Source organism: Capra hircus, chromosome 2 (genome assembly GCF_001704415.2).
Source record: "Capra hircus breed San Clemente chromosome 2, ASM170441v1, whole genome shotgun sequence".
Classification (NCBI taxonomy): Eukaryota; Metazoa; Chordata; class Mammalia; order Artiodactyla; family Bovidae; genus Capra; species Capra hircus.
Genome location: NC_030809.1, coordinates 36,447,170 through 36,468,031, shown reverse-complemented (window position 1 = coordinate 36,468,031; position 20,862 = coordinate 36,447,170). Strand labels below are relative to the sequence as shown.

The window sequence follows — 20,862 nt, the reverse complement described above, 5'->3', positions numbered from 1 at the left end:
ACTTTAGTACCATATTAATATGCCTCCTCCAACCTCGCCAGTGTCAAGAAGATTCTTACTAAGACAGGAGGTGGAAATGAGTGTTTTTTTTTTTAATGTGCTTGTTTTCTTTTTTCTGGTTTGGTTTGATGTTTTCTTTATCATGACTTAAAGTTCCTAAGCAGTGGAACAATTCTTTCTTATGTTGAAAACTTAAATTTTTGAAATTCATTCCATTGCTATTGCACTTTACATAGCCTTAACCCATTCTGTACCATAGCCTTTGTGACAATGTTATTTTCAAGTTTCTGCCAGAATTCTTCACCTGTCCTTGATTTTATATGCTGTTTTCTTGTGTATACCCTTGATATATATAAGACATGCAAATGCCTGTTAAATCTGTCTAGTGATTCTTGGTAATATTGCTGATACCAAATTTATTGCCTTGTGATAATAATTCAAGCTTGTTTTGCTTATTATTCATTCTCTAAGTATTACTGAGAGTCCCTTGTACTACAAGGAGATCCAACCAGTCCATTCTAAAGGAGATCAGTCCTGGGTGTTCTTTGGAAGGAATGATGCTAAAGCTGAAACTCCAATACTTTGGCCACCTAATGAGAAGAGTTGACTCATTGGAAAAGACTCTGATGCTGGGAGGGATTGGGGACAGGAGGAGAAGGGGATGACAGAGGATGAGATGGCTGGGGGGCATCACCGACTCGACGGACATGAGTTTGAATGAACTCCGGAAGTTGGTGATGGACAGGGAGGCCTGGCATGCTGCGATTCATGGGGTCGCAAAGAGTCGGACACGACTGGGCGATTGAACTGAACTGAACTGAACTGAAGTATTATTATAAAGATACCTTCACTCATAAACTTTGGTCACACCCACCTGATAATATGTCTGTTTATGTAAAAAATATGTATATATGTATATTTGTTTTTTAACATATATTCAACATATACTTATTTTGAGCATTCACTCTGCAGTAAAACATTGCACTAACTGGTAGAAACACAAACACAAAGAATACATAGTATCTACCCCTTAAGAATCACAATCTAGTAGAGGAGAGAAATTTGTACAAATAATTACAATTCAATGACATATATTAAACAAATGGAACATAATTAAACTTAAAGCTTTTGTACAGTAAAGAACTTGGGCAAACTCTGGGAGATGGTGAGAGACAGGGAAGCCTGGCATGCTGCAGTCCATGGGGTCAAAAAGAGCTGGACATGACTTGCCGACTAAACAACAGGAAAGGAAACCATAAATGTGATGAAAAGACAACCCTCAGAATGAAAGAAAATATTTGCAAATGAAGCAACGGACAAAGGATTAATCTCCAAAATATGCCAACAACTCATGCAGCTCAATACCAAAAGAAACAAACAATCCAATCAAAAAGTGGGTGAAAGACCTAAATAGACATTTCTCTAAATAAGATATGCAGATAGCTAATAGGCACATGTAAAGATGCTCAACATCACTAATTATTAGAGAAATGCAAATCAAAGCTATAATGAGGTATCACCTCATATAGGCCATCATCAAAAAAATCTACATATAATAAATTATGGAGAGGGTGTGGAGAAAAGGGAAACCTCTTACACTGTTGATGGGAATGCAAATTGATATAGTCACTGTGGAGAACACTATGAAGGTTATTTAAAAAAATAAAACTAGAACTACCATATGACCCAGCAATCCCACTACTGGGCTTATAGCCTGAGAAAACCATAATTCAAAATGATACACATACCCTAATGTTCACTGCAGCAATATTTATAATAGCCAGGCCATGGAAACAGCCTAAATGCTCAACAACAGGTGAATGGCTAAAGAAGATATAGTAAATATATAATACAATGGACTAGTACTCAGCTATAAAAAGGAACAAAATTGGGACATTTGTAGACATGTGCATGGACCTAGAGTCTATCGTACAAAGTAAGCTAGAAAGAGAAAAACAAATATCATATATTAATGTATATATGTGGAATCTAGAAAAATGGTACAAATGAACCTATTTCCAGGGCAGGGATAGAGACACATATGCAGAGAATGACCACGTGGACATGAGGTGTAGGGGAAGAGGAGAGTGTGACAAATTGGGAGGTTAGGATGGACATATATACATAAATCTTTGTAAAATAGATAGCTAGTAGGAACCTCAGCTTGGTGCTCTCTGATGATAGGTGGGATTGGGGAGTATAGGAGGCATGTATGAGAGAGAGGAGATATATGTCCCTATATAGCTGCTTCATTGTACAGCAGAAACTATTATGGCACAACATCACAAATCTATTAGACTCCAATTTAAAAGGAGATGTTTTTAAGTCCTAAAACTGCATCCAAGAGGCAGCAAACACTGATGGGAACAGAGAAAAAACTGGATCATGCTTAAGGAGAAGATGGAATTTGAGTTGAAACCTGAATAGAGACACTAGAGAATGATCTTTTTTTTTTCCCCCACAAAAGATATTAAGCAAAGGGGATTGCAAAATGTCATGCTGATGAATGTTTCAGAGAGGTTAAGACAAGGACTGGAAAATTATCTTTGGCTTGGTCACTGATTATTTCTAAGACAGCAGTTTCACTGCTTGGGTAGATAAATTAAAAAAGGACTTAAAATCTGTTTGTGTTTGTTTTCTCATTTTGAGAAATTGGATATAATTAGTGTTATAGCATACAATGCTACTAGTGTTATAATGTGGTGAGTTAGCATAGTTAATTTTGAATCCTGAACAAGGTCAGCAGAGAATGATTATTGTTTTTTCCTCCCAAAAGATAAGCAATTCTTTCATGGTTATTCTTCTAAACCCATAAATGGTAGATTACACAAACACATACACACAAACACATACTATTTGTTTCTGGATGAAGAGGTCAATTATCTCCTTTTTTGTGAATATGTATATGCTTACATGCTTACCTCAGCCATGTCTGACTTTTTGCAACCCCATGGACTGTAGCCCACCAGGGGTGGGATTTCTCTGGCAAGAATACTGGAGTGGGTTGCCATTCCCTTCTCCAGGGGATTTTCCTGACTCAGGAATTAAAACCACATCTCTTGTCTCCTGCATTGCAGGTGGATTCTCTACTGTCTGAGTCACCAGGGAAGCCCTGTGATTATGTATAAATATCTGTTACACTTGCCCTTCCTTCTTTTGAGGGGAATGGTGGGTGCAGTGTGATATTTCTCTATTTCTTTAAAGCCTTCTCAATCAAATATAGAAATCACTAGTCAAATATATTTTGCTTAGATCTCAGGAGATGTATGCTATTTCTTTACCAACAGCTCAGGGTTTTGATAAGCCATGGAATTTTAAAAAATGAAATAAAATTCCACTCTTGGATTCCATCTATATAGTTTATTGTTTCCTTTCAAGGTCCTTCTTTCTTTTCAAAATAATAAAAAGAAATCAAGCTGTGCCTTGTTTCTCCACAGACTATACATTAGTTTTTTATTCAAGACTTCAAAGTCCAAATCTTGGAGATATAGCTCTATTATAATGGTAGTATTCATTTCACCATGATTTGTGGTTAAATTAGGTTGGTTTGTCTAGTCTTGTCTTACATACCCAGACAAAGAGCCTGCCACTGAATATTCCAGTCATATCATATAGCTGTCTTCCTTTTCCTTAGCAAGGATTAACTAAGTACCAAAGTTCAATCTCAGGGAAGATGTCTTTGTAATTGGTTGTGTGAATGTTCTTCATCAGGCCTTTATCCAATGGGATAAGTGCAGATGCTTATAGCTGTTGTAATTTTCATTGATATATATTTTCCTCTTTTTCCTCTTGACACTTGTTTATTTCTGATTGTTTTCATTTTATCACTATCATCATTGTGAAGTTTGATAAGTTCTCACTTGGGATGAGGCACGATTAAACTCTTAACAATCCGGAGGGTATTGTACTAAACTAGATTCTTTACATATGTTAACCAAAATATGAGTTATATTAAGGCTCACAACTCTACCAGGTAAGCACTTCTGTTATCACCATTTTACAAATGAAGAGTCTAAGTCTTGGAAGGATTAACTGAGCCTAAGCCAAGATGTCATACGTGGTGAAGGGGGTTTCCATATTTCTTAAACTGATACTGATCTTATTACCTAGATGCTTTTGATTTTCAGTTTTTCTTCTTGGATCTATTACTTTCCTTCTACCTAGGAACTTTCATCCTCTTTAATAAACTGGAGCATAGAAAGCATTCCTCAAGTCCTTCACTCTCACCCCAGAAGGGAGATCAGGTTACATTTATACCATACATAATTGGTGAGTGCCTTAGGCAGGAAGAGAAACATAGCACATGGCCTGCAGGTTGCTAGAATAGTTCCATCAGTGCTGGACTGTTTGGGTATCAGATTAAAGCAGTATTTGGTGGCTTCGCCTAAACAGTCTTTTTCTAAAACAGTTCAGGAAAACCACCTTTTTCCTGGGGGCTGCTGGCTGTTGACACTGTAAAACAGAAGAGAAGAATCCTGACTTCACCCCCATCTTTCCATTCTCCTCTCCTTCCCTTGTTAGTCTGACTGCAGCCCCTGTAACAGTGATCCATAGGACTTGTGGAAACTCTTTTCTATGGCACTGCCGTGCTTCTGTGTCTTTGGGAACAAATGTTAGCTAGAACTTTTGTGCTATTCGAGTGACCATACGTCTAAACATTCAATGATATGTGAGCCAATGTTGAAGACTGTCTAGTAAATAAGCTCTGAATTAGAAGCCTCAAATAGAGACAGAGACAGAGAGAACTAAAGAAGCATTTTTACTAAAGAGGATGACCAAATAAATTTTGTTAGTTTTCTAATTCAAAAGCCTGCTAAACTCTGAAAATTAGACATAAGCTACTATATCTGCCATTTATTTTAGGTATGGTAATTTACAAAGCATATTACCAAACATAATCATTCATTCATCATCCAGTAATTATAGGAGCCCTCTTGTCTGCCTGCTTTTAATGCCCATAGATATTGCTTTTGTTGAGAACATCATTTATCTGTCATACAAACTGTTAAACAGCCTCCTAAGGGTTCTTCCTGCCTCTGTATATCGTATTCAGATGTTTACAATTTGGGCTTCCAGCTAAAAAGAAACCAGTAAAAAATCTTAAGTGTCCGTATCTCCTGGGGAACTCCCTTCTAACACGTGTGTATATTTGATTAACATCTTTAACCTGCTTTCGAAATTTTACTTTATAAAGAATTTAAATTCAGCTCTTAGGCCTGTCAGTGATATACATATGAATTTACTTTGTTATGACTAGTATAAGAAGTCTTGTCATTTCACATCTTCTCCTCTATCCTCCAGGCCATGTTCAAGTAAAGATACATATAAACCTTAATAGAATACTATCTGTTATGTGTATAAATTAGTGAAAATGGGAACCAATCAGAGGTTGTCTTGAAAGTTGGTATCTTAAACCTTATTCCACCTACTTTAGGGACTTGGGAATATTGTTTGATGGCTTTGATTAAGCGTGGCCAATGTAGTAAAATTTCTTCTGTCTAGTTTTCTCTCCAATACACTGAAACACAGATTCCCCTTTATATATATAAGAATGCAAGTGCTTTAGAATTATCCATGACTAGAACTCCCTCAGGAGTGACTTCTCTAAGTTCTGAATTAATAATTCTTAAAGGATATAAAGTATAACTAACTTACCCACCTTATCTGATCCAAAGGATAGGTTTTAAAATTCATTCAGACCTAACAGGGAAGAGTATGTCCAGGTAGTATTTTCCTGTTAAACATATCTTATTTTTAGAGAGGTATAAGAGTAAGCTGGGAGAATAAAAAATCTGTATTTTTCCTGTCTGTGTTATATGTGTTTTGGGGATAGAAAAATTTAGAACTTCCAATGTAGTAATTTCTGTTGACAAGAAATTCAATTAAGTTGCAGTGGGAGTTGTTTTGCTGATAAAATTCTTGATTTTAGTAGTCCATCTGATATTTTAACAGTCTATAAACTGTTTATCAGCCTTTCTTAGACTCACCAGTAGGGAGAACAAAACAAAACAAAACACAGGACACTATCTCAGATGGCAGCAACATCCATAGCTCTGAGAATATTATTTCTGTGGGTTGCATGTTCAGTCTATATTGTAATTCTCCCTTGCCTACCATCCAATTGCTTTTAGACCCATATGGTGCCAATTTCTTGAAAGCTTATTGTAGTTATGTTAAAATTTTCTATCTAAATAGTAAATTAGCCCCCCAAATCATAAGGAAATAAGTCCATGCAGGCTCACAAAATTTTCCCTTCAGGCCTTGAGATCCTACTTATCTACTTTTTTGTTTCTTATGAGAAATAAATTGCTTTTAGTGTTACATTTTATAAAGGACTTAAAGTGAGTGGGTGTGCCCTAAAATGTTTGACTTTTGTGGCATTTTAAAAAACCATCATGAATTGAAAAATCTCAATATTTGAGTGATAATAAAAATTGCTTTGGGCTGAAATTCTGTATTTTGTATCAGAGTCCCCAGGAAAATTTTACAGCTAAGTAATAAACCTGGAAAATATGGGTTTATAATGGAAATGTTGACAGACTCTAGCTAGTGCTACTGTAATATCTTGAATCTGATTTAAAAGAAGTTTTCAGTAATGTTTTTTCCAAGCCAATCTTTTGGGGAATGAAAGTTAAAGAAAAAAAAGTTTTCTGCTACCACAATGATTGATGGAAATATGAGAAATCTGTGGCCAGATACCTTGGGGCACCCATGAATAAGATCAAAAGCATAGAGAGATTATTGTCCTATAAGAAGCCCCCTGTTAAAGTCTCACTGCATAGAGACATTTTGATAAAGTGATCGTTTGTAAGTGCCATATGCATTATACTGGTATCTTTTCAGATAAAGGCAATAATGAAATGGACTGTCATTCCACTTAATCAGGTTTAATTTTTAAAAAATATTACAGGACCATAATAACATGAGTAGCTATGACTAACATTGTGATCCTAGAAGAAATTAAGTCATTATATGGATATACACAGTATGTTCTCTCTCCCACAAAATTATGTAAAAAGTTACCTGGATTAAATAATTTTATATGTTAAATTTTACAGATTATGACAGGAAATAAGAAATATTGAGTTGGCCAAGAAGTTCTTTCGTGTTTTTCTGTACGATGCTATGGAAAAGCCCAAATGAACTTCTTGGCCAATCCAATAGTTCCTTCAGTTATCGAATTAAGATGCAGAACTAGTTAGGCAGGAGCACTATCAATCTGAGTTCACTGTCTTGTCCTGTCCCAAGATCATATAATATGATCTGAGGTCACATGAGGAAATGCTTAAATATACTTGTACCAGTATCATCTGTTCATGCATCTTAGTTTTGTGACCTAATATAAGATATATAACTTCTGTGAGTCTCCAGGTTTTCATTTAAAATGCAAATTATATGAGTAATAACAATATGAGTGATGATAGCTAATGTTATTGAGCATGAGGATGTACCACATATGTGCAAGATAGTTTATATATATTAAGTCATTTAAACATACAACTGTATCTATCCCATAGTTTATTGTAAGAATTATAGGCTGGATAAACAACAAAGTCCTATGGTATAACACAAGGAACTATACTCAATATCCTGTGATAAATTGTGAGGGAAAACAATATGAAAAATAATGTAGATATATGTAAGTGGATAAGTTTGTTGCACAGTACAAATTAACACAATATTATAAATCAACTATATTTCAATAAGAGCTTCCCTGGTGGCTCAGTTGGTAAAGAATCTGCCTTGCAATATGGGAGACCTGGGTTAGATCCCTGAGTTGGGAAGATCCACTGGAGAAGGGAAAGAGTTACCCACTCAAGCATTCTGGCTTGGATAATTCCTTACCATGGGGTCGCAAAGAGTTGGACATCTGACTTTCACTTTCACATACTTCAATAAAATAAATTTAAAAAAAGAGATATTTCATGTAAAGTCCTTAGCCCAATATTAAGCCATAGCCTCAGTGCAAGTGTTAGCTGATTTTGCTACAGGATTCATCTTGCTTCATGAACACTTAGGTTAAAGAGACATAAGGACCACTACATTCCATTATTGTTTCTGCCGTGCCTAGCATTGTTGATCTACTTGAAACAAAACCAGGATAAGACAACCGTGTTCCACAAAAACTCTGATCAGTACCAATCATGAGTGACTGTATACCAGGGACTGGGAAGAAGTTATGAAATTTTTTCAATCTCACCATAAAACACCATCTGTACACTCTTGGTTTAGGGATTGCCAGACATGTTTTCCAGTCAGTAGCAGAAACTGAGTCATTTCAGTATGTGTTCTGACTTGATGTGCCAAAGCTTTAAAGAAATAGCCATCTAAACACCTTCAAGTAAAATATAAACAACTAGACTGAAACTTCTTTTAAAAAAAAATACATATATATTTCACAAATTGAGTACCAGCACACAGATTAAGAACAGTATTGATCTCATAAAAAACACTCGGACCCATATTAGCTATATTTTTATGGATTTCTTCAATTTTGTATAGAAATTAACTTAAGGGTATTCTTTTATTTAGCACTTATGCATTCTTGTGAAAGTTTTATAAATTCTGTATCAATTTAGCAGAATAACTGGTAATTCTTAGTACATACCAGACAGAAAATGAAAATTCAAGGCAATCATTCATTTTGTCTTAAAATATACTATTTTTTATTTTAAAGCTCATTATAATCTGACATTTAATCTACAAAGGACTTCATAACAAAATCCTTGGTTTAGACCTTATACTATAGTTTCTATTAGAGTAGCCCCATTAGTAAACTGTATTCATGCTAATGTGCTGGCTTGGGGCGATGATCATCAAAGTCCCTGGTTGTGGTCCTCACCAGTGAAAAGTGCACCAGGAGTGAGTGATGTAGTATCATAATTATACAATCAGCCTTGTCAAGGCATAGAGCATTGGGAATAGCAGAATCCTGAAGGTGAAAATGTGGCTAGCTGATAGATGACGGCCATTAAGCTCATCCTTTGTTCATTTTGTGATGGTGTAGATACTGAATATAGGAAACAGATTCTTAATGAAGGATTAAATCTTTGACCCATCACCACGCTTCATGTGCTCATAACCACTCAGCTCCCCTTTCTTTCCACAGCTATACATATATTCTGTTCAACTCTCACCTTAGCCTGATGAAAAATAATAACTATCTCCAACAAGCTCCTTTTCATCAGTCAAATTTAGATAATGAAAAATAAAAATTTGTGCAAATACTGTTTGACCTAATATTTCTAATTATGATGATAAATGACTCTCCTCACCTTGTGCTCCTTCCCATATTTAATTGGATACTGTGAAATTTTTGCTATATAAATTCATCTTACTAATATATTTATATTCAAGATATAGATGAAAGCATGTATGTATATGTGTATATTTATATTTGTAAGCATACAAGCATACATACATATCATACAAGCTATGTACACTTTAACACATATGGTACTAAATATAATTATGCTAAATTTTTGAACATTTTCAGAACGTAGAAGATTGAGCATAAAGCTTTTACTGCTTTTTCTCACTCACTTTCAGTCTGTCTTCATTATTAACCTAATTTTCCTCCCTTCTGGCTGCATGCCCTTCTGGGTTTGATTGTGCTATCTCTCTTCTGCAGCCAGTGACCTGCTAAACTACTTTCCTATGGTAATTAGAAGGCACAGAAGTAGGAGTGTAGATGTTCCCACTAAGTAACTGTAAGAGGATCTAACACTACATTTTGACTGCTGCATCCCTCTTAGGTCACATAACTACACAGTTATGCAGTTGGAGAGAAACTTGGTTTCTCTTCTTCATAGTCACTGTTGAGAATATTTTTTGTGCAAATCTATAGAGGATATCTTTTGAAGTATGACTTTTCCAAATTACTAATGCTAGAATGAAGCAGTATTTTATATATTTATACATATATATGTGTGCGTATATATATCTATCTCACCATGGCTTCTCAAGTGGCTCGATGGTAAAGAATCCACGTGTCAGTGCAGGAGATGTGCTTCTACCCTGGGTCAAGAAGATCCTCTGGAGAAGGAAATGGCAGTTCACTCCAGTATTCTTACCTGGGAAATTCCATGGACAGAGAAGCTTGGCTGGCTACAATCCATGGGGTTGGAAATGAGTTGGACATAACTTAGCAACTAGACAACAATAAAATATATCACTGTATTAATAGCTACTATCACGTGGAAAACATAGTAAATTTTAAAAATGTTTTAAAAATAAGTCATGTGGGAGGGAGGTCCCAGAGGGAGGGAATATATGTATCCATATGACTGATTCACTTAATTGTACAGCAGAAACTAACACAACATTGTAAAGCAATTATATTCCAATAAAAATGTCATTATTACAAATATAGATCATGGCAAGACTTAAGAACAATTAAAAACAAAGAAGTAAGTGGCTTTAAGGGGATGATAAGAGGTCATGAAAATACTTCAATACCTTGATGTGGTGGTAGTTATATAAATCAACACATGAGATAAAATTGCATAGAACTATACAGACACAGGGGGCTTTCCTGGTGGCTCAGAAGGAAAAGAATCTGCCTGCAGTTCAGGAGACCTAGCTTTGATCCCTGGGTCAGGAAGATCCCCTGGAAAAGGGAATGGCTACCCACTCCATATTTATTAACTGGAGAATTCCACAGACAGAGGTGCCTGGCAGACTAGAGTCCATGGGGTCACAAAGAGTCGGACATGACTGAGTGACTAACAGTTTCATTTCATTTCTATACACACAGATACACATAAAAATTTTATGTAAAACTGTTGAAATCTGAATAAGCTCCATGGGTTGTACCAGTGTCAAATTCCTGGTTGCAATATTGTACTATGGTTATGCAAAATGTTATCAGTGGGGAAATTGGTGAGGAACAAATAGAAATACTCTTTCAATTTTTTGTAACTTCCTCTTAATCTAAAATTATTTCAGAATAAATTTAAAAACTTTCTGGAGAAGAATTTGAGCAGGTGCAGAGGAACTATGTGGATCACAACAAACTGTGGAAAATTCTTCAAAAGATGGGAATACCAGACCACCTGATCTGCCTCCTGAGAAACCTGTCTGAAGGTCAAGAAGCAACATAAGAATGGGACATAGAACAATTGACTGGTTCCAAATTGGGAAATGAGTATGTCAAGGATATATGCAGAGTTCATTGTGTGAAATGCCAGGCTGGATGAAGCACATCCAACTGTTATCAAGATTGCTGGGAGAAATATAAATAACTTCAGATATGCAGATGACACCACCCTTATGGCAAAAAGCAAGGAGGAACTAAAGAGCCTCTTGATGAAAGTTAAAGATGAGAGTGAAAAAGTTGGCTAAAATCTCAACATTCAAAAAATGAAGATCATGGCATCCAGTCCCATCACTTCATGGCAAATAGAGAAACAATGGAAACAGTGAGAGACTTTATTTTTTGGGCTCCAAAATCACTACAAATGGTGACTGCAGCCATGACATTAAAAGACCCTGGTGGCTCAGAGGTTAAAGCGTCTGCCTCCAATGCGGGAGACCCGGGTTCGATCCTTGGGTCGGGAAGATCCCCTGGAGAAGGAAATGGCAATCCACTCCAGTATCTTGCCTGGAGAATCCCATGGATGGAGAAGCCTAGTAGGTTACAGTCCACGGGGTTGCAAAGAGTCGGACATGACTGAGCAACTTCACCTCACCTTTACTCCTTGGAAGAAAAGCTAAGACAAACATAGATAGCATATTAAAAAGCAGAGACATTACTTTGCCAACAAAGGCTCGTATAGTCAAATCTATGGTTTTTCCAGTAGTCATGTATGGATGTGAGAGCTGGACTATAAAGAAAGTAGAGCATCAAAGAATTGATGCTTTTGAACTGCAGTGTTGGAGAAGACACTTGAGAGTCCCTTGGACTGCAAGGAGATCCAACCAGTCAATCCTGAATATTCACTGGAAGGACTGATGCTGAAGCTGAAGCTCCAGTACTTTGGCCACCTGATGTGAAGAGCTGACTCACTAGAAAAGACCCTGATGCTGGGAAAGGTTGAAGGCAGAAGGAGAAAGGGTCGAGAGAGGACCAGATTGTTGGATGGCATCTCCAACTCAATGGACATGTGTTTGAGCAAGCTCTGGGAGATGGTGAAGGACAGGAAAGCCTGACGTGCTGCAGTCCATGGGGGTCTTAAAGAGTTGGGCATGATTAAGCAACTGAACAATAACAACAATAAGAGGAAGTAAATCTGTGTTTTGTCTTCAGTCCAATATGGTTTTTCTGTTTCCAGTCAGATTGCTTGATCTCCTCATCCTTTGCTTCTCCTATGCGCAGCAAAATGCAAGTCCTAACCTTCTGAATTATTGTAAACATCTTGACATTTGTAGGAAGAATGACATTGCATGCATACATCTAAAACATCACGAATATATATCATAACTTCCTGACAGCAATATTATAACACCCATCTACCTCCATATTTTAGAAACAAAAGCCACGGGGAAGCCATAAACTAGACAAACAGGTCCTGCTACTTTGATTCCGCATTTGGGAAAATCACTGTACTCCTAAAATGTGTTACACTACCCAACTTCATTCACATAATCATGACTGATTGATGTAATTGTGAACATTTTACACACACAAAGTACAACTTAATCCATTCTGATTGGAAAGCTTTCACTTTTATGTCAAAAAACAGTACACTAAAAGTACTAGTTATACATTTACAGTAAAGAAATTAAGTTCTTTACTTTGTGGTTGTGCATTGTAGCTGAATGAAAACTGTTGCCATTTATAGAATGGGGAATCTTCCTGGCTGAATTAGAATCACTCAGCATGCCAAACAAAGCCGCAGGCGAAGCAAAGCAAAAGAGAAGCTTGCTATTTTATAGGTTAGACAAGAAGCAACCTAAATGACTTCTCTAAGGGAGAGACCTTCATATTTCATGCAAACCCCAGGAAACAATTAAGGCTTCAGTGCAATTCTGGGACCTGAGCTCTAGAAACTGCCTCCATAAACTTTATTTTCATCTGGTACCATCGAGATGCTCTCTTATTCCTTACCACATCTTTTATATCATCCTCCTTTAAGGCAATGAGAATTTGGCACATAAATAAAAAGCAGGAGGTTGTTTCAGGGAGGAGAGAAATATGATTCAAATTCAGCCAGGTGCTTTATCACCAATTTGGGAGGCTACAATGTTATTAGACATCCTGATATAATGACGGAGAGGAAAAACTATTGGCAGAAAAGAGAGATTTAAAGAAAAAAGCCCTTGGAAGTAAAACTGAAAACACAAAAGTACTTGAAAGGAAAAATAAGCTAACTGTCTCTCATTTAATATTCTAGGAAGAGAAAAAGCTCGTTAGATCACTTAAAAATTATAACAAGAGGTATATGATCTTTTAGACTCAATTTCTCTAATACCACAGTAGTTATTTCACCTAAATTATGGGTTTTCAAGTTGTCATGTACAGATGTGAGAGTTGGACCATAAAGAAGGCTGAGCACCAAAGAACTGATGCTTTTGAACTTGGTGCCAGAGAGAATTCCTGAGTCCCCTAGGTGAAATGAGATCAAATCAGTCATTCAACCCTGAATATTCATTGGAAGGAATGATGCAGAAGCTGAAGTTCCAGTACTTTGGCCATCTGATGCAAAGAGCTGACTCACTGGAAAAGATCCTGATGCTGTGAAAGATCGAGGGCAGGAAGAGAAGTGGGTGACAGAGGGTGAGGTGGTTAGATGGCATCACTGACTCAGCGGACATGAGTTAGGCAAACTCCAGGACACGGTTGAAGGACAGGGAAGCCTATTGTACTGCAGTCCATGCGGTCACAGTCAGACGGGACTTCCCAACTGAACAACATAATCGAGCAGTCCACAAATGTTATGGGGTCATAGTAACGGATGCAGGCTGTCAGTTGGCTAGGCAGGAGTGACTGGGTGATAAATGGATTCAGACTGTGTCCCTGTCACTATAACCTGTGGCCTTAAATGAATTCTGTCTCCTGTTTACGTTTCGTTTTCCCCATCTTCAATACAGGCACATCAGATGGTCTTAAAGCTGGCCCCTGCGAGGACCTAGGAATCCCTCAGGGCTCCATACAGCCCCTTCAATACCCCCTGTTGCTACAGATATGGCTCAGTTTTATTTGCTTAGATTTTCAAGTAAAATTTCACTGGACAAAACAACTTCATGTTTTATAAATTTTAAATCAGTGAAATAGATAATCTGGAGTGTCTTGCTGTGCCAAAGTTTCAACTAGTTCTGGTGTTAATTGTTTTAGAGATTCACTACCTCCATAAAGGAACTTTGGGCTGCTCATACTATCTAATGTAAGGAATTATCATGACCTCAGCTCTTTGCCAATTCACTGCTGGTTTCACATGTTCAACATTACAAACAATCCAATTTTCTGATATGAAAATTAGAGGTCATGATGATAGCACGTGGAGAAAAGCAGCTTAGGAACCTGTGCAGGAAAGCATAAGAGTATAGGAGACTCAAGTTTTATTCTGAAACCTAAAAATATTAAATATTATACATGAGATACCTTCTCCTATCCTCAGTATAGTGTAACAACAAATGTTAAATCTTTTATATCTGAAAATTTTAAATTGAGCATTTTTGAAATGACATTATTGTTGTCTTTCTGTCACTAAGTTGTGTCTGACTCTTTGTGACCCCATGGGCTGCAGCATGCCAGGCTTGCCTGTCCTTCACTATCTCCTGGAGTTTGCTCAAACTCATGTTCATTGAGTCAGGGATGCTATGTGTCTTTCCTTATTGCTTTCATCTCAGATATTATCCAAAAATTATAACACATGGTAGATACTCTTATTCTACACTAAGTAGCAATTTTAGCATAAGTATTAACTTATTCTCATAATTGCTCTATGAAAAGATTAATGATGCTAATTTTCAGGGGGCACAGAGAGAAAGTAAACAACATGTCAAGGGCCACATGGCTATAAGTGAGGAGCTGGAGTTTGGATCCATTCAGCCTGGTTCTAGAGTCTGTATGCTTAACACAAACTAACACCAAACCATAACTTTTAAATCATTAATTTATAGAATCATTTGTGATCAGTATCAATACTATATGATACCTCACAGAGCAGTTTTGAGCTTGCTTTATCATAATTTTTTACATAAACTGTCAGTTGAAAAAATCCCCCCAAAGCAGATGGAAAAAAAATCCTTCCACTTGATTCTGAAAAATGTGACATAGACCCTGATGATAAGGCAATAAAAAAATTTCCATGAAGACAGTAAAAAGTGTTATTCATGATGGAATCTTCTCTGTTATGGGTGTGATGATGAGACACAACTACAGAAAAATGTCATGCTTCCCAGCTTGTGTGTGCATGCTCAGTTGCACCGGTCCTCAAATTCTGGAGGAGGGCAAGTGACTTTAACCTGCCGTGATGTGTGTGTTTGGAAAGGAAAGAGTGCAGAATGGCTTAAAGACCTGGCTCCGACAGGCATCAGAGTTACCTGATACAGAATCCAGGTATCTCAAACTACTGCTGTGTCCTTTAGGACTTCAGTTGTCCCATCTTCCTCATCTATAAACTGGGAGAATAATGGGGCATACCTGCTAGAGTTTCAGAAAATATTACATACTACAAAGTATATAAAGCACCCAGCAGATGCTTGTTGCATAAAACATGCTTTATCCACATGAATTTAACCATTACCAGTGCTATTCACCGTAAAGTTGCTTCACTCTAAATTCATACACTTTTCAGATTCTGCCAAGTGGTCTTTTAAAAACCACTTGCCCAACTTGTTAGCAACAACTCTGAAAGAAAGAATTCGCACAATTATCTTCTATCCTAGATTCATAAAGCCCCAGGAAGGCATATGGTATTATACAAACATTAAATAATAATATGTTCTGCTCTGCTTACCAAATTAAATCAGGTTCTAAAGGCAGCACATGCAGAGTGAAAATGGCTGCTGATAAGAAGCAATCTGACGTTTAAATTTGTGTTTCTATTACATAAACTGCTATAGAATGACGTACCGATGGAAGAATGCAAGGAAAACTTGGAATGTAGATGAAATTTTAAGAAATACTTTCTTCTTGTACATAAAAAACACAGATGAGTGATTCTAATATTTATTTACGCTCTGTATGAATTTAATCATGTAACTTAAATTCTCTGTGACTCACTGTTTATCATGAAGTGGACATACTGATGACACTTCCCTCACTGGTTCGAGATTCAAAAATTAATTAATGAATAAAATACATAGAATAGTGGCTTATACAGAGCAACTGTCTGATGTTAATTATAACTATTATTCCTTCCGCTTACAGTTTTCACAGGTATTCTATAACATAGATATAAATTGGCTATTTTACAGCATCATACCTCCCCTCCTACCGACTCTGTCAATAAAAAAGGATGCAGCCAAAATGAAAGTGGGTATTGGAGTAATTACTAGGATGATATCTCATTTTCATAAATTCTCTTTTGGTAAGAAATGAAAGAAAAAAAATGGACTCTTCTAAATTATTGAAATAGCCATCTGCAAAATGCTTGTGTTGACTCAGACCAAATTACTCATATTTTACAGACATTTCTGAAACAATTCTGTTTCAAAGCTTTCAACCTATAGCAAATAAAAGAAGATTGTTTTTAAATACTCCACGTTTCAGGAGCTGAGCCAGGGACTTTACATGAGCTATTTTATTTAATATCTGCAAATCACTATAGCAGTAGAAGTTTATTAGCTTTCTATTGCTATAACTAACTACCACAAATGTAGGGGCTTAAAACAATACAAATATATTTTCTTATAGCTTGGGGCTTCAGAGGTCAAAAGTCAGTTTCCAGACTGGAGGAAAATCAAGGTGTTGGCAGACCTGCTTTCCTTCTAGAGGTCTCAGGGAAGATCTTCGTCTTTCCCTGTGGCTCAGCTGGTAAACAATCTGCCTGCAGTGCGGGAGACCTGGGTTCGATCCCTGGGTTGAGAAGGTCCCCTGGAGAAGGGAAAGGCTACCCACTCCAATATTCTGGCCTGGAGAATTCCATGGACTGTATAGTCCATGGGGTTGCAAAGAGTCGGACACGACTGAGTGAACTTCACTTTCACTCACTCCCCTGTCTTTTCTAGCTTCTAGAGGTTGACTGGTAGCTTCAGTTTGTGGCCCCCTTCCTCTATCTTCAAGGCACATCACTCCTACTCTACTTCCATTTTTATATCTTCTTTCTGTTACTCTGATCCTTCTGCCTCCCACTTATGTGGATAGCCCACTTGGATGATCCAGGATAGTCTCCTCATCTCAAGAACTTTAATTTAATCACAGCAGCACAATACCCTTTAACATCTAAATTAACATGTCCTCAGAAGCTGGGGATAGGACATAACATACTTGAAGGCGGGGGATTGTTTTTCAGCTTACTACATATGAGACAGTATTGCGCTCATTTTGCAGATGAAGAAAAAAGTAGCAATTGTTAACTCCATTAATACACAGAAAATTCAAAAGGGTTGAATAGTTTATTCAAATTCACAAAACCAAAAAGTGGGCACTGGCATACTAATGTAATGTAATAATGTAATGTAATGTGAGCATTTTGACTCTAATGCTGTTGCCAGTATACAATTCTGCCCTCAAATTAGGAATAAAAAGATAAAAGAAGGACTCCCTCCTTACAGGTAGGGTTTGTTGTTGTTTTTCATTTTCTTTACGACTTAAAAATATTTATCAAATAAATATTGAATAGCTACCTACATGTAAAACCCAATTTTAGGTGCTGGGAGAAAACAGGAATCAAGTCAGTAACTACTAGGTAATCTCATATCCTCCCGTATGTTTGAATACTTATAATGTGGGTGTGTACCCTATATTTCAGTCATGTCCGACTTCTTGGCAATTTATAACTCTTAAATCTATATCCATAGACTTGACCAAATTCAACTACCTATTTGATAGCTCCATTTTTCTGTTCAGTAAACCTTTTCAATTTGCCACATCTGGAACTGAACTGGCTTTCTCTACCCCAGGCAACAGCACTACCATATTTCCCTCCCTCACCACCCAGTAATCAGTAATCAAAATACCTTAATTTGTCTCAAAAAAAAATCTTAATTCCATTCACTTCTTATTCTCACCACTCCCAGACTTCTAATTGATATCTTCATTTCTGTTCTTGCATTGCCTTAATCTAATCTCCATACATAAAATGGAATGATCTCTTTAGAGAATAAATTAGATTATATCATTTCCAGGGCAAAATACTTTAATATTCATGGCATTTATAATAAAATCCAAATTTTTCATGCTACTCAGTATTACCACATACCTTGTTCTGTTTACATTTGCGTGCCTGTTGTCCCGGCATCAGTAGTAATAGAGTCTCCTTTCACTCTTAAAATTGTTCATTTGGATGACAAACTACATGGTCCCCATATATATATAAAGAGTTCTGTTGTAATTTTCCCTCTGCCTAAGTTTATTCCAATTGCCAGTCTCCCTCAGGACTCAATGGGGTTTGCCTTTAAGTCTCTCCTGTGATTATTTTTCTTCAAAAACTAAATCAAAGTGTTTAATCCAATACCTAGCTATTTTATGTGTTGAACATCTGTCCTACTACTAGACATTTCAGTATGCATAATACGTGGTACATGGTAGGTGTCCACACATATTTATTAAAAGATTAATGACTAAATATATATGTCATACAGTCAGAGTTATATAAACATGTGGTATAACATTTAAACGGTACAAATGTGTTCAATATACCAATGACCAAACTAACAGAGGAGAAGAAAAGTTCTGTTTAGAGAGAAAATAAGGTTGACTTCACAAGGGGAGGGAGCCCAACCAGTGTTGATGGATGTAAAAGATCATGTTATGTGAATCAAGACTCTCTGAGAAAAGATTTCTAAGCAGAAGGAATGTCATTTACAAAGGCAGAAAGGTTTAAAGCAGTGTGATTATTCAGGGAACTCAACGCAGTTTCTATTATTAGAGAGTACAGTCTTGCATAAATGATATATTAATGCCATGAATCCCTAAGGACAAAACCTAAATTATGAAGAAGACTGCAGGAAATATAGAAAAGAGTTAAGAAGTTCAAAACTTAGTTTTGTTTTCATTTATACTGCTAGGATGACTTGAGAATTTCTATTGCATATTTAGCTCACCTTATAAATTATAGAAGTTCTTAGATAAGTAAATCAGTTTTTGAAGAGTGATATTTCAAACTTCATTACCATAAAGAATCCTCTCAGTTGTGAGTTTGTCATACAATATTCACAAAATTGTAATACATGGTCCGTAAGGAAACTATATTGAGATTTATGGTACAGAAAACCAAAGTGGGCTTTTCCCTTGGTTTGGGGGATTTGCATTTTAAGAGTTATCTTAAATTTCTGCTTTGGATGATGCATTTTTATTCATTCTTAGATTGTAAAAAGAAATAGACTAAAACTACTGGATTAACATTTTGGCATTTATATTATACAAATGCTAAAATGATCAGATCTGTAGAATTTATAGAACATCAGGTAATATTCTGAGGTAAACAAGAGTTGACATAGTGAATTGAAACTCATCTCAGACCTATTTATCTTGAAGAACATTTTCAAGAGATATTATTGGTATAGATAATCTTAAATGGTTTCTTTGAACATGAATATATACACCAAAGTTACACGCTGGTGGACTGCAGGGCATGAAAGCTTTGTTTGACTCCCAGAGTGCTTTAGAAGTTTGAGCCAGGATTTTAATTTAGAGAAATCACATTGAAAAATCCAGAATTCTGGCCCCTTCCTAAATATTTTGAAGATCTGATAACTCTGGTGAGAAAAACTATAGTCCAAAATAGCGACTATATGAGTATATGTTTTCTAGTTCACCAACATCCATCTCCCTCCATACTCCCAGTTATGAGATCCACACAACACCATATATACATATATACTCCTGAGACCTTGTTCTGGAACGAAAAAGCAAAAAAAAAAAGGCAACAACAACAAAACCCAGACAAAAAACACCAGAACAACAATAAAAACAACTATTAAAGACCAATTACAAATTATGAAAATGTCTAGGAAGATATTTAGAATTTGATCATTTGTAATTCTGAGAATTGAACATGCATGCTATCCTAATCATCTGCAAATGAAACAATTCAAACTTTCAATTTTTCTTTCTTGAATTCATTACTAAACAATACCAAAACACAAAAAAGTCCACCAAACCCAGTGTATCAGTTTTTTTTCCCTCCTGACCAAGAAGTTATTTGTTCTGGCATCTGGCCAATATTGCACAAAGAGTACATAGAATAGCACCAAATTATATAAATAGACTATGAGTTTGATCTGTAATTTGAATGTAAATATCTCCCTACCTTTACTATAGCAGATGTAATTCATTTAAATAGATTGAAAATACCCAAACTGTAGTAGATTAGGAAATATAAAGGCAGAAATGATGGGCACTTACCTTAGCTATCTGGACACACCAGTTAAGCAACAACTGTGATCCAATGTTATCCTTGTGTTCATGGACATAATCCAACAGACAGCCATGGGGCATAAGCTGTGTGACCAGCTGAATGGTTGGGCTCAGACACACACCCAATAATCGAACTAAGTGTGGATGGTCCATACTTGCCATGATTAGGGCTTCCTAAAAGAAAAAAATAAATAACACCATTATTTCAACTCAAACTTCTTTGCCATGAGAGTTATTTGCACTGTACTAATGCTGTTGATAATGATTTTGAAAAGGTACTCTCATAAAATGAAATCAGTTAAAAGTGAGAAAAGACATTATTGTAGCCATTGTATTTCTAAAGTGATTTAGTTCAAGTGAAAATAAATGGAAGTTAGACTATATATTTATTAGAA

At 36.3% G+C, this 20,862-nt stretch overlaps 1 protein-coding gene across 4 annotated transcripts in view; it reads right to left on the bottom strand.

Moving 5' to 3' along the window:
* The window catches only part of ERBB4 (erb-b2 receptor tyrosine kinase 4), a 1,297,156-nt gene that overhangs the window by 174,319 nt on the left and 1,101,975 nt on the right, over nt 1–20,862 (bottom strand). For all 4 annotated transcript variants that reach the window (XM_005676493.3, XM_005676495.3, XM_005676492.3 and 1 more), the window contains exon 20: nt 20,456–20,641. In XM_005676493.3, coding sequence (XP_005676550.2) covers nt 20,456–20,641 — 186 coding nt within the window. The remainder of the gene's footprint in view (nt 1–20,455; nt 20,642–20,862) is intronic.